This window comes from Glandiceps talaboti, chromosome 22, assembly GCF_964340395.1.
Source record: "Glandiceps talaboti chromosome 22, keGlaTala1.1, whole genome shotgun sequence".
In the NCBI taxonomy this organism is placed as follows: domain Eukaryota; kingdom Metazoa; phylum Hemichordata; class Enteropneusta; family Spengelidae; genus Glandiceps; species Glandiceps talaboti.
Window position 1 is genome coordinate 16,774,656 of NC_135570.1, and position 13,454 is coordinate 16,788,109.

Sequence of the window (13,454 nt, forward strand, 5' to 3'; positions counted from 1 at the left end):
CTGTTTTTATGTTAATTTCCGTTGCATAGTTACGTTAATGTGGATACCGGTATATCCACACACACACACACACACACACACACACACACACACACACACACACACACACACACACACACACACACACACATGTACACACACACAGACACTTAGCAATGCCTATAGCACTACTGAACCTTCAGTTCAGTTGTGCTAAAAACTGGAAAGGGTAGGCAAATTAATAAAGATTCCAAAAATGTATACATATGTCTAGCAGAAAGACCATGACCAAAGCAACAGCCAACTACTGCAGTTATGCTACAGCACCACTGGCAGTATTTTTGAGTTAAGCAGTAAATATTGATTTTTATCCTGTTACCTTTATGCCAGTTTTGAAAGAAATCAGACATTGCATATCTGAGAAATGACGTATTACACGCAGACGGACAAGAGGATAGACAGAGCTCATTTAATAGTACCCCCTTTACAATGAAGAAATGAAGATAAGAACACTACACCTTAATTACTGTAACTCTCTATTTTACAGCTTGATTCATTAGTTTTGATATCACATGCCGACATAATTAACATGACTTGTCAAAGACAATGTTATTCCTTTTTATGTAGGGATGACATTTGTCAACATTTACAGAACAAAGCTATAAAGTACTATACTCTTTTAGCAGTGCATTGTGTCACTTTAAAACTTTAAACATGAAACCTTATTGGCCTGTCTGACTGCATGATGTTGATGTGTGATATCTATCTGAAATTGTATTAAAGCTAAGCAGAAATCCACTTGACATATTGTCTTTGATAGTTGTGAAGTGCGGTAGGATGAAACAGGATACTTTGCCACAAACGATTCTAATTATGCTTTAAGCTAATTAAAAATTCAAGCCAAGTTTTGTCATTGCCAACAATACTTATTGAAATTTAGTAAATACTGTACATGTCTCTGAGAGATACCTTTCAACCAGACTGAATATAATACAGTCATTATTGTCATGAAATTTACGTCGGGTATAAAACTTCATCTTTTCATTATTAGCATCAAATGGTTTAGTAAAAACAGTAAACTGTTCCTGATTCTGTTGAGTCTGTCTCGGTGCATTTCTCAAATTGTTAATCTCTATATATAAAGTCTCATTATCTCTGCATGAGAAATATCTGTACCACTGCACTGTCTGTGTTGAAATGGTGCGATGTCCCTCTTTTAAAGTCTCGGTGTCTATTAAACTCGCTACTGAATCAGCTGGTTTAATTTTAATGCTGGAAAATATGTAGAAGGAACCTCTCTGATGTCCACTGAGTTTTTTTCTGCCCTCTGCATGGTTTGTTCATATCTTTCCATTCTGCCTGTGGATGGGGATTGTGACACTGTATGTCTCATGTGTAGGGAAGGAACTGGATTTGTTGAGTAATACAACTTTGAAGGCTGACCTGTCAACATAAAACATCAAACAGAACAATGTTGAATCATCATTTTTAATCTCAAAATGAACATGAAAAAAACACTCAACATAGGAACCAATAGTTGAAATTGGTGACAGAATAGCTATGTAATAGAGCCCTAAGAAATTACAAGGTGGGGGGTTACTTTTTTCCAAATGGGTCCTCAGGGAGGGCCATATTTTAGAAAATGGAAATTGGTGTGAGGAGAGGCATGGGTCTCACAGTAGTAATGGGGGAACAACATTACAAGATATTGGTAATAATGTGGTGGAGTGGAGATGTTGACCAATCAGCCCTGGGGTTGTCAGTTGTGCACTCCATCTAGGCTTTGGTAGTTCCGGCCTTCAGCTCAGCCAATAGATCCAAACACAGGCTTTGATACAAACACAAACTCACTGTGATGCCTTTAAAAATTATCAATCTTACTACTGAAAAATTTTCTGTTTCTAGTGGGATTGAACCCATCATCATCATCATGTCCCTGTAAACAGATTCACTTGGCAGCTCAGTATTGCATGTATTACTCTAGTTATGTTTTCACAGCTGGTTATCTGGGGACATGACCTTAAAAGTTCAAAAGGGTCAAGACTGATTTCAAAATTACTTTCATGTATTAAAACTGAGTAAACGGAAAAACAAAAACTTCCAAACACTATATTTCACTTTTAGTCACTGATGACATTTAATTATCATAATAATTTGTGTTATTTATCACTCAAACGTTTGCCACTATTGCACTCTGTACTGAGCCTCAGTATAATACTCGTAATTACACTAAACATAGACCCTACACCAAGTCTATGCACTAAAGCATGTTGAATAGTCTATTCAACCAGTCAGCTTGAAATCTCACCCAAAACATTTTGAACAATTATGGGGAAATTGTTGGGGCTGACAACTAAGAGTTAAACAAATCACACAATTTAGTCGATATCAGGAATATTCAAGAATGGTGATGGGTCATGAGTAATGGTGTTATTTGGTATTTACGATATTCAAAACTATCGCCAATGTTGACGGTATATTTTGAATATGACTAATATGCTTGAATAGAATTAATAGCTCACAAGTGACACTGACTGTGTTGTTTCACCGTGAACGTACACGGAACGATCATCAGACAATAGTTTCGGCTACACGTTCAACGTGTACGCGAACGCACAACTCACTCACGTTCATGTTCGCGTACCAGCTGTGACCTATTTTTGCTTCGGCTAGCCGTTTACGTGGAGGCTAGATATAATGTTTTAATGTTTTGGTTATATGACATAAATAGCGCAATGACAGTGTGACAAGGCAGATATATTTACTTGAATAATCTCGTATTTTGACAATAAAATCACCCTGTAGTATCTTGACAATTGCAGCGACAGTCGTCATCATACATCGTGATTTCTGTGCAAAATCAGTTACGTGAAGTCAGCCACAGATTCAAGGCTGCATTTAAAATATTTTATCAAGGAAAACAAAATTACTGAGGTGTATTATGTCGTGAAGGGTCAACCTTGCTAAAAGCATCAACATTTTTTATTATATTAGTGATGATTTTACAAAAAAATTAAAAGAAATTTCACGTTGTTTACTTACGTGTAAATAGCTCTCGCCACGTTCGATAGTACGCAGAAAAGTAGGTCAAAATTGCGACATAGTAGCACAAAATCTCCTACGTCACATGTGCGCGTACACGTTGAAGTTGAACGTGTAGCCAAAACTCTAATAATGGACAAGATCACAACAAATACATTAAATAATAAATAGCTTATTGAATATTTAGATAAAGTTTAAATTTCTGTACCTGTGACAAAGTACATGTAATCTCCACAGACTAGACACGCATGTATCGGATACTCTGTTGTTTCCTTCTCGAGATAAGCGGTAAGCCAGCTCTGTTTGATCTCTTTCTCTTTCTCCAACATATTTAGAACGTATACTTTGGTTATAACATATGCCTCCGTTTCCGTGGTAAACATTGTGAGAACCCATCAGTCAGTCACTCTTCAAAAAACTACACAAAACTTTGATGATGCTCTTTGACGTAACAGCAGATTTTGTATAATGCGAAATGGCGTTTGTGCAAGAGAGAACATATTTACTGAAGGGGAGCTAGGGATGCTAAAATTGCGTACAAGAGAACGTCATACATGTTGACTCAAATACAAGTTATAATATGTACTAATATAATATGTTAGTAATATGAAAGTTACCGAGGAGCTAAAGAAGTTGTCGAGGCGAGTCAAATAAGTTATCGAGGAGCCAAAGAAGTTGTTGAGACGAGTCAAATAAGTTATCGAGGAGCCAAAGAAGTTGTCGAGACGAGTCAAATAAGTTATCGAGGAGCCAAATAAGTTGTTGAGATGAGTCAAATAAGTTATCGAAGAGCCAAACAAGTTGTTGAGATGAGTCAAATAAGTTATCGAAGAGCCAAACAAGTTGTTGAGACGAGTCAAATAAGTTATCGAAGAGCCTAAGAAGTTGTTGAGACGAGTCAAATAAGTTATCGAGGAGCCAAATAAGTTGTTGAGACGAGTCAAATAAGTTGTTGAGACGAGTCAAATAAGTTGTACATGATAATGGCCCTAATACTCTACCATATCAAATCTAAATTGGATAAACGCTCCGCCCAAAGAAATTTACGAATAATTGATTAATATTACTACACTTTTCAAGGGAGTCCAATGGACACAAAGGATCTGATAAAATAGCTACCCCTTCTGTTTACTCTGTGGAGTTAATATTCATTCATACGCAATGTAAATGAACAAAGATGATATGGGTATCAGATAACAGACAATATCCACTAATATGGACATCAGATAATAGACACTATCCACTTATCCGAAGATTTTTGTCTTTGTACTTAGTATGCCTATGAAAATCTGATACAAAGATTCATGTGAGAGCGGCACTATTTCTTTCCTATTTTTTATTTGTTGCAATATTTAGTTTACATTTAGTTAAGAGTACTAGTGCACGTGCTAGTACCGAATTAGTGGATAGTGTCTAGTTTAGGTAGTTATATTTTCCGTTGTTTTCCATACAGTCTCTGTGTTATTGGTTTCTTCTCATCAGATGTACAGATTGGAAGAACCGTTTTATATTGTCTTCAACCAGAATGTGTTGAAATTCTATATGCTGCCCTCTTGCGGTGTATAATGCAGAGCAATAACAAGCCAGCTTTTGTTCACTATAGTTTTATTCAACATATTTGGGAGCCCACACTTGGTTTCCCAGAATACATTGTCCCAGTAATGCGTGTATAATAGAAAACAGGTTTGCCATTTCTATAACTCTCGAGGTACAGTTGGCGAAAGTGAATTTTCTGAGTCCAGTATGAATAAAAAAAAGCCTTCAATCGAAACATATTTCCCAACTTGTGTTATTGTGCATATTTTGAATGGTATCTCTACATACAAAACTACATATAATTTATTGAACAATTTGATATTTGACCTTGAATATGGAGATGAAAGGCAAAGGTCAAGATGTGAAAAGAAAGCTGGTATAGACATTTAAATCAAGTCTTTTCTTCATTGAACTTCTTGAGTTAAAATAGAAAGAATTTGGTCATGTCTTGAAATTTTGTGTCAAGGTCAAAGGTCAATGTCTCATTAGATAAAATGAGGGTAAACATTTGAATGGTGTCCATATTCAAAATGTGCTTGATGTTTATGACAAATATATAGCCAACATTTTGCCTTTCTGGTCAAAGTCACAAAATTAAGTGACTTGCATATCCCAGATTCACATAGTAAAAACCAAGATATGATTAAAATATCATTATCACTTGAAATGTTTGATTCAAAAAGCTATAAAGATAACACAAATTTGGCTATTTCATCTTGAAGAAGACTTTTGAGGTCAAAGGTCATGGTTTTAAAAGAATGCTCATATTTGATAATATGGGTGTAGGCACTTGAATGAAGTCACTACATATTATTACCTCCAAAGTTATGATGCATATTGTGAAAGTATTTGATTCAGTCGTAAAACAACGAGATGTGCATATGTCTCACATAGTACACCATGTTACCTTTATGCCAGGTTTGGTCAAAATTACTTAGGGCATGCAAGATATGAGGATGAACGCGTGCGTGCGTGCATGTGTGTGTGTGTGTGCATGCATACCGGTACATGCATACATGCATACATACATACATACATGCATACATACCGGTACATACATACATACATACAATGTACATACATACATACATACATACATACATACATACATACATACATACATACAGCATGCATGCATGCATGCATGCATGCATACATACATACATACATACATACATATACATACCGGTACATACATGCATACATACATACATACATACATACTCAGTCTGGTACATACATACGTACGTACGTACGTACATACTTGTCCCTTTAATCAAAATGCTATCAATATTTGTAAAAAATACCGCAGATGTTAAGATTTAAAGTTGTATTACCAAAACAAAATTTTCATACCTAATTTCCATCATCATAATCCAGCCATCCTATGTTGGAAGTGTACAAGACAAGTATAGCAACATCCTAATCAAACTTTAAAGTGATGTGTCTACAAGGTTTTGTACTTCTTTATTTTTTTTAAAATCAATTTGGAACCAAGCCATACCAATGTAACAGGTTTAACTTTCTTGGTTGTCTTATTGTAATATTTTAAATGGCCAGCTACATTCAGTTTATATGGGTAGGTGATGAAACAGCTGTCTTACAATATATTACATAATCCAGTCATAAACCAAACTGGCCATGCTACAGGCTTTACCACCAGAGGAAATAGTATTAAAGTAAACATTATAGTTAATTAACAATGTACTGTTCTCACTGTGTCAGCTATTAATGAGGACATATCTACACATTCTCAACAAAGTTAAGCTCAATCTACTGGGTAATTTCAAAGTTGAAGATTTTTGAGGAAAAGCAATGATATAGAATAACACTTCTAGAAACATCTCACCAAGTTTCAGACTCATTCACTATATAGTACTTTTTGAGATACAAGTTTTTGACCAAAATTCACATTTTTACACCTAAATTCCATATCACTGATGAGATCATTATGTGCTTAATATTTCTTCATCTATACATCCTTAGATGCATCCCCATCAAATTTCAGTCCAATCTGCTCAGCAGTTTTGGAATTAAAGACTTTTGACCAAAAAGACACATTTTAGCCCTAATTTGCATATTATTGATGGGACCATGAACAATTCATAGTAAAAACACCCTGAAGAATGTTTCACCCAAATTTCAGCCAAATCTGCCTAGTAGTTTTTGAGTTTAAGTTTTTAGACCAAAAATCACATTTTTTTTTACCCAAATCACCAATTGGTGGTAAGATAATTTTGATATGAACAATTTCCCAACTTGACACCCAAGGTAATAATGACCCACCAAATATCATGCCAATCAGTTCAGCGGTTTTTGACTTTAAGTTGTTTACACACACACATCCTCACACACACACATACACACACACACACAGACAGATGCCAGGCGATCCCTATAGCACCACTGAACCTCAGTTCAGTTGTGCTAAAAACTGACAAACAGTTACCTTTTTTTTTACTTTCTTTATTGTGTCTGACTAGTACTTAACTTGGGTGAATATACAACATTGTGATCTTTTCTGCTACTCCCACATACAAATCAAGTAATGAAACTGACACAATGTAATCAATAAAATGACAAAATACAACCATAATAAATCATACCTATGTAGCATCACTATTTACAGCCAAGGGGTTGGGGATCGTGGGTGAGGGGTGTCAGAGGGGTTGGGGATCGTGGGGGAGAGGGGTCAGAGGAATTTGATTTGGAGTGATCACCTCTCCAAAATACAATGTACATATATTTATAAAAAAAAACATGTAACATTATTGCAGCAGTAGCCTTTTAACCTCCAATACATATCATCTGGCTCTTCAAATTATATAATCATATATATATTACAGAAATAGATACATTAGATATTAAGGCTGCAGACACATACCATCATGGCTATGGCCTTATAAGGTAAATGAAATATATATTTATGACAATATTACAACATTTTACAACATTTTTGACCAGGAAGGTGTGTTAAGTTTGAATATATATCATGTATATAAAGTGTGTTCTATACTTCAGTAATTACAGTATCCTTCCGACTCCCTGTCTCCTCAGTTTTGAGTAAACCCCCCCCCCCTCCATTGTAGTTTTTCATTTTTTGAGCACTCCCCACCTTATATTCCTTCAACCCCCACCCATCCACGCTGTAAACAATGACAACTCCCGTATTATGCTAATTGAATTCATACAAACATCTAACATATCTAAATCTCATTTACAAAGTTTATTCAAATAATTTCATAGAGTGGTGGTAACAACAAAAGTTCAGTGACAGTTCTCATACAGCACATGATGTCATACATACCAAGCAGTCTACAATCAAGTATTTAATGCTATATTCATTGCTCCTACAAAACCTGTATCAAATCACACCAGGCTAATATTGAACACATATTGCCTGGCCATGAGGGCTATAGTACCCGTTTATTACACCCGAGGGACTGTGAGTTACCAGAATCACATGCTATTTCCCAAGGCCAAAGGCCACATTCCAACTACCATGCACCGGAAAATCACACAGTACATTTCTTCCAAGTCATGAAAAATTACCCAACATGCACTTCTCCCAGAGATGTATCCCGGTGGGGTAGTTGGAATGTTGATTCCCCTGACTCTCATCTGGTGGTCTCGTAGAAGAGACCCAAGCAATGAAAGTCTGGGTAACAGACATGTCTGTTCTGTACATCTGGTGCAATATTCTCTGCTGTCACACTTTAATTAAGTCAATAACACTACATTTAGACACTAAAGCTTTACCTAGGGCAGAAGTAGAAATATATGACAACCATACCAAGACTATACAAATGTATGTGTGACATCAGAAAGAACACAAATATCAAATGAAATAATATAATTCATCTCTATTTTTTAACATTAATAATATATTCACCTCACCACAATATAATCATAACAATTAAAAAATAATTACTTTATACAAAATGAGTTGATCATAAAGTCTTTATAATACATTATTTAAATTAACACAATCTCCTGTTGAGATGACAGATTAAGATTCAAATCATATAAAATATTAAAAATGACATTTGTAATCTTGTTTATTGTAAATTTACTGACAGAGATAATCATCAGTATTGAAACTCTAAAGAGACATTTAGTAGTTTCTGATTGGACAGACCCAAAGGACATTTAGTAGTTTCTGATTGGACAGACCCAAAGGACATTTAGTAGTTTCTGATTGGACAGACCCAAAGGACATTTAGTAGTTTCTGATTGGACAGACCCAAAGGACATTTAGTAGTTTCTGATTGGACAGGCCCAAAGGACATTTAGTAGTTTCTGATTGGACAGACCCAAAGGATATTTAGTAGTTTCTGATTGGACAGACCCAAAGGACATTTAGTAGTTTCTGATTGGACAGACCCAAAGGACATTTAGTAGTTTCTGATTGGACAAACCCAAAGGACATTTAGTAGTTTCTGATTGGACAAACCCAAAGGACACTTAGTAGTTTCTGATTGGACAGACCCAAAGGACATTTAGTAGTTTCTGATTGGACAGACCCAAAGGACATTTAGTAGTTTCTGATTGGACAGACCCAAAGGACATTTAGTAGTTTCTGATTGGACAGACCCAAAGGACATTTAGTAGTTTCTGATTGGACAGATCCAAAGGACATTTAGTAGTTTCTGATTGGACAGACCCAAAGGACATTTAGTAGTTTCTGATTGGACAGACCCAAAGGACATTTAGTAGTTTCTGATTGGACAGACCCAAAGGACATTTAGTAGTTTCTGATTGGACAGACCCAAAGGACATTTAGTAGTTTCTGATTGGACAGACCCAAAGGACATTTAGTAGTTTCTGATTGGACAGACTCAAAGGACATATACTAGTTTCTGATTGGACAGACTCAAAGGACATATACTAGTTTCTGATTGGACAGACTCAAAGGATCAAAGGACAGCAGACAATTATCATTTACTTTGATTAAATAATTAACTCTAGAGATTAAAGTAAACACAATTTTATATGACAACAAAACATTGTAAAATATCTATCATTTTTCTATGGTATAAATTGTGTCATAAACTTTAAAACTATAAGTCTTGTCATGTGTAAGCAATATCATGTAAGTCGATCTTGTCATGTGTAAGCAATGTCATGTAAGTCGATCTTGTCATGTGTAAGCAATATCATGTTACAACACTAGGCTACAACTAGTACCATGTCATGTGTAGGCAATAGTAAAACATGTTACCACACTAGGCTACAACTAGTACCATGTCATGTGTAGGCAATAGTAAAACATGTTACCACACTAGGCTACAAGTACCATGTCATGTGTAGGCAAATTAGTAAAACATGTTACCACACTAGGCTACAACTAGTACCATGTCATGTGTAGGCAATAGTAAAACATGTTACCACACTAGGCTACAACTAGTACCATGTCATGTGTAAGCAATAGTAAAACATGTTACCACACTAGGCTACAACTAGTACCATGTCATGTGTAGGCAATAGTAAAACATGTTACCACACTAGGCTACAACTAGTACCATGTCATGTGTAGGCAATAGTAAAACATGTTACCACACTAGGCTACAACTAGTACCATGTCATGTATAGGCAATATCATGTTACAACACTAGGCTACAACTAGTACCATGTCATGTGTAGGCAAATTAGTAAAACATGTTACCACACTAGGCTACAACTACTAACATGTCTATGTATTCATGGTAATTTTAAAACACATTTCCCAAGGCTCCAGAGAATGATGTATCGTGGCCCTTAGCGGAGAGTAGACTGGTCAGAGTAGACCTAATTAAGACAATGCAAATTAACTGAGTTGCAAATTATGGAGAACAGACAGGTTTAGGAGTTAATTTAGATCTTGCATCAAAACATTCCTCCAGTGACTGGAGTTAATAAATAACAATTAAATAACTGTGTTACAGATCTCATTAATGACCATATATGGAGTCACCATATATGGTGATAGATTGTTCGGATTTGGGGAAAAACACAGCAAAGATAATTTGATATGGAGTCACCACAGAATCTACCCTCAAACCAAAATCTCTTTATGCGAAATCGAAAAATGAATGACCTGTCCTATGTAGCTTCTTCAAATTGTAAAACATTTTATTGTCTCTGCAAAACATACTTTCAACAACGGGAAATTGTATGTATCAGTTCTCATGCTTTTATTGTGTTTCTGTAATTTTCGTTGATTTTGACCGCTAAGTAAATATGCACTGCACCATGCCGGTGGTGAACATGATGACAGTGGCTTTCACATGTTTCAACTATAATGTGAAAAAATGTACAAATCTGTTTGGAATTACCAAAACTATTGCTACATAATTATTGTCGATGATCAAACTTTTGAATTTTATGTCAATTAACAGAAGGATTTAATCAACATCAGTCAATCCAACAACTTATTGTGAATGCCGTAGTAAATGTTACAATGAGTATAATACCTTGCTGTGGGCTTTATAAAATTATCATCCATGTTGCTAGAAATTGGTTGACATGTGAGTTCGTCAAGTACTGCAATTTATAGTTATGACGACCCCATCAAATTTGAAATTATTATCTTGATTTGTTGTTTGTTTGTCAGTTTTCAAATGACACAACCCCCTTTACTCTAGGTTATTGTCATTGATCAGGTGAAATGTAAAAATACAGTCAACGCAACATTCAGAAACTGGCACACCCTCTCCCCTCTACATGAATGTTTCCATGTATAGCAGAGAAGATACTGCTCCCATAATATACATTGGTTAGCAGTCTTAGGGCATGTTCTGGGTAGATTGGATTATATTATATTATACATTTGTATATTTAGTTCACAGATAGGAACTTCAAGAAATTGTAAGAAACTTGCAAGCACTTCATTTTATCGCCAATCATGAGAACGCAACCTCAGTGTGCTGGTGAGACCACTCGAGGACAAACCTTTGTCACCCCCGTGAGAGGGTGTTTTCTCTCGCCAGACACTCATGAATATCACGCGCATTAGTCGCGATACATGTCAGGTTACTCACTTCCAGTAGTGTATGCCATGGTGTTAGATTGTTGATTTGGGTATAAACACAGCAAAGATATATTTTGAATGGATCCAATTTCTTATGAACTGGGTCTATCTCAGAAAACAATGGGACTTTGTCCATTCCTTTTTTGCAGCTCAATAAAATTTCATTGTAAGCCACTATTTACAATATATATAAAGGTTATGTTGTTATTAGTGCCGACCAAAAGACCCATTTTAAAGGATCTTAATATGTATATTTCTATACTACCATCCATGTCAATCACTTCTGGTAGATATTTTGTGTTCTCTATTTACTTGCATTTCAGCATATTTAGTTACCTTGGTAACTATATGTAACATCCCACCAGTATAGTACAACTGTCTATTAGTTTACAGTTGATATTATAGTTTACTATGTACATGTACACTACAGCTCACATTTCTTGGGATGTTCATTTTGTCATGATGATTTCCATTCATTGGGTGTTACTTAAATACAACCTTTTCCTCAATGTATACTGTGGAGCAGGCACCTGAACACAGCCATCAGAACTCTCCATGGCAACTGAGTCATTGACGATGGTCAAGATATCCAGTAGATGGAGTCGATCACAATACTTTTCCATTGCTTGTACAAGAGCACCAACATACCAAGATCCTTGTGTGGTGTGCCGGTAGGAGACAAATCCAGGCACAGTAGCATATCCCAATAAGAAGTCAGCCTGATCAGGGATGACACTTGTCATGTTAACAGCATCTTCCTCAATGTTATCTTGTCTCTCTTCATTTTGACATGCCTAAAAGAAAACCAATAATAATAACAATAATAATTAAATATATCTTATATAATAAATGATAATTTTGATAATAATCATGTTTATTTGAATATTAACCACCCTACCTGGTGTAGTTCAAAAAAGGGGGTTATTTTATGAACATCTGTTGCCATGGTAACCAATATCACCATACTATGTTAATCATTTTTCCAAAATTTGACATAAAAATTATGTTTTCATTATATACACATACATGTACATCTCACAAATAACATTATAAATCTGATAAATATCTTTTTATTTGCACATTGACCCCACTACAAAATATCGTCTGCTTCAAATTTGCCAACTCAACTGCCAACATGTGTGTATATGCGTACATATGTATTTCCGGGTTCCAGTGCAAGACTCATGACAATTTCAATCGTTATTGACACTGAATATAGTTGGGAATATATGTCATGGTCAGGGTATCTGCGATTGTTACTGGAATATCAATATTATTATCCAGAATTTCTCAGTCGTGAAGCTTGCTGACCAGTGTACACGTGATAAAGATGGTGAATGTTATACTGTACGTGCGCAAGGAGACTGACATCACTAGAATGTAATACAATGTAGCAATAGTTTTTACGCAAATCACATGCACTGCATTTATGTGTGTACACGTATGCAGCGGTGAGGTACACACATCATATACAAGCGAGAGAGACAATGATAGCAACCAACTCACTTGCCTATTGTTGACATGACTTTGCCGAATGACTATGAGTAATCATTAATTTATACGAAGTTACTAAAGTCACCAATGACTTGAAAACAGCAACAAGGGGAATTGCAAATATTTTTTAATGCCTGCATAGTCCGGATTGTTTGTCTTGCTTTCAAGCAGACTACCAAGAGTTGATTGCTTTTATTTTGATAAAATAATAAATTCTCATTTAGGCTCTTTTATTGACATTATCTAACACATGTTTCAAACCTCAGTGTACTTCAAGCAGAGTTTGGAGAACATTGCTAATTTTGTCTCTACTGAGTCAATCCCACCCACCATTCCCATCACCATCTTTGCTTACTTGTTTTAAATCAGGCAGTTATCTCAGACATTGTTGCAA

General features: G+C 35.6%; 2 protein-coding genes across 2 annotated transcripts in view; both read right to left on the bottom strand.

Moving 5' to 3' along the window:
* Positions 1–1,222: 1,222 nt before the first annotated feature.
* LOC144452094 (uncharacterized) lies at positions 1,223–3,495 on the bottom strand. Its single transcript, XM_078143106.1, has 2 exons — positions 3,230–3,495; positions 1,223–1,422 (listed from the first exon to the last, which is right to left on the bottom strand). The coding sequence occupies exons 1-2, from the start codon at positions 3,402–3,404 to the stop codon at positions 1,223–1,225; spliced, it is 375 nt and encodes a 124-aa protein (XP_077999232.1). The 5' UTR covers positions 3,405–3,495.
* An 8,544-nt stretch (positions 3,496–12,039) lies between these two features.
* LOC144452095 (uncharacterized) overlaps positions 12,040–13,454 on the bottom strand; it is a 32,615-nt gene continuing 31,200 nt past the window's right edge. Inside the window, exon 4 of the mRNA XM_078143107.1 lies at positions 12,040–12,360. Coding sequence (XP_077999233.1) covers positions 12,040–12,360 — 321 coding nt within the window. The remainder of the gene's footprint in view (positions 12,361–13,454) is intronic.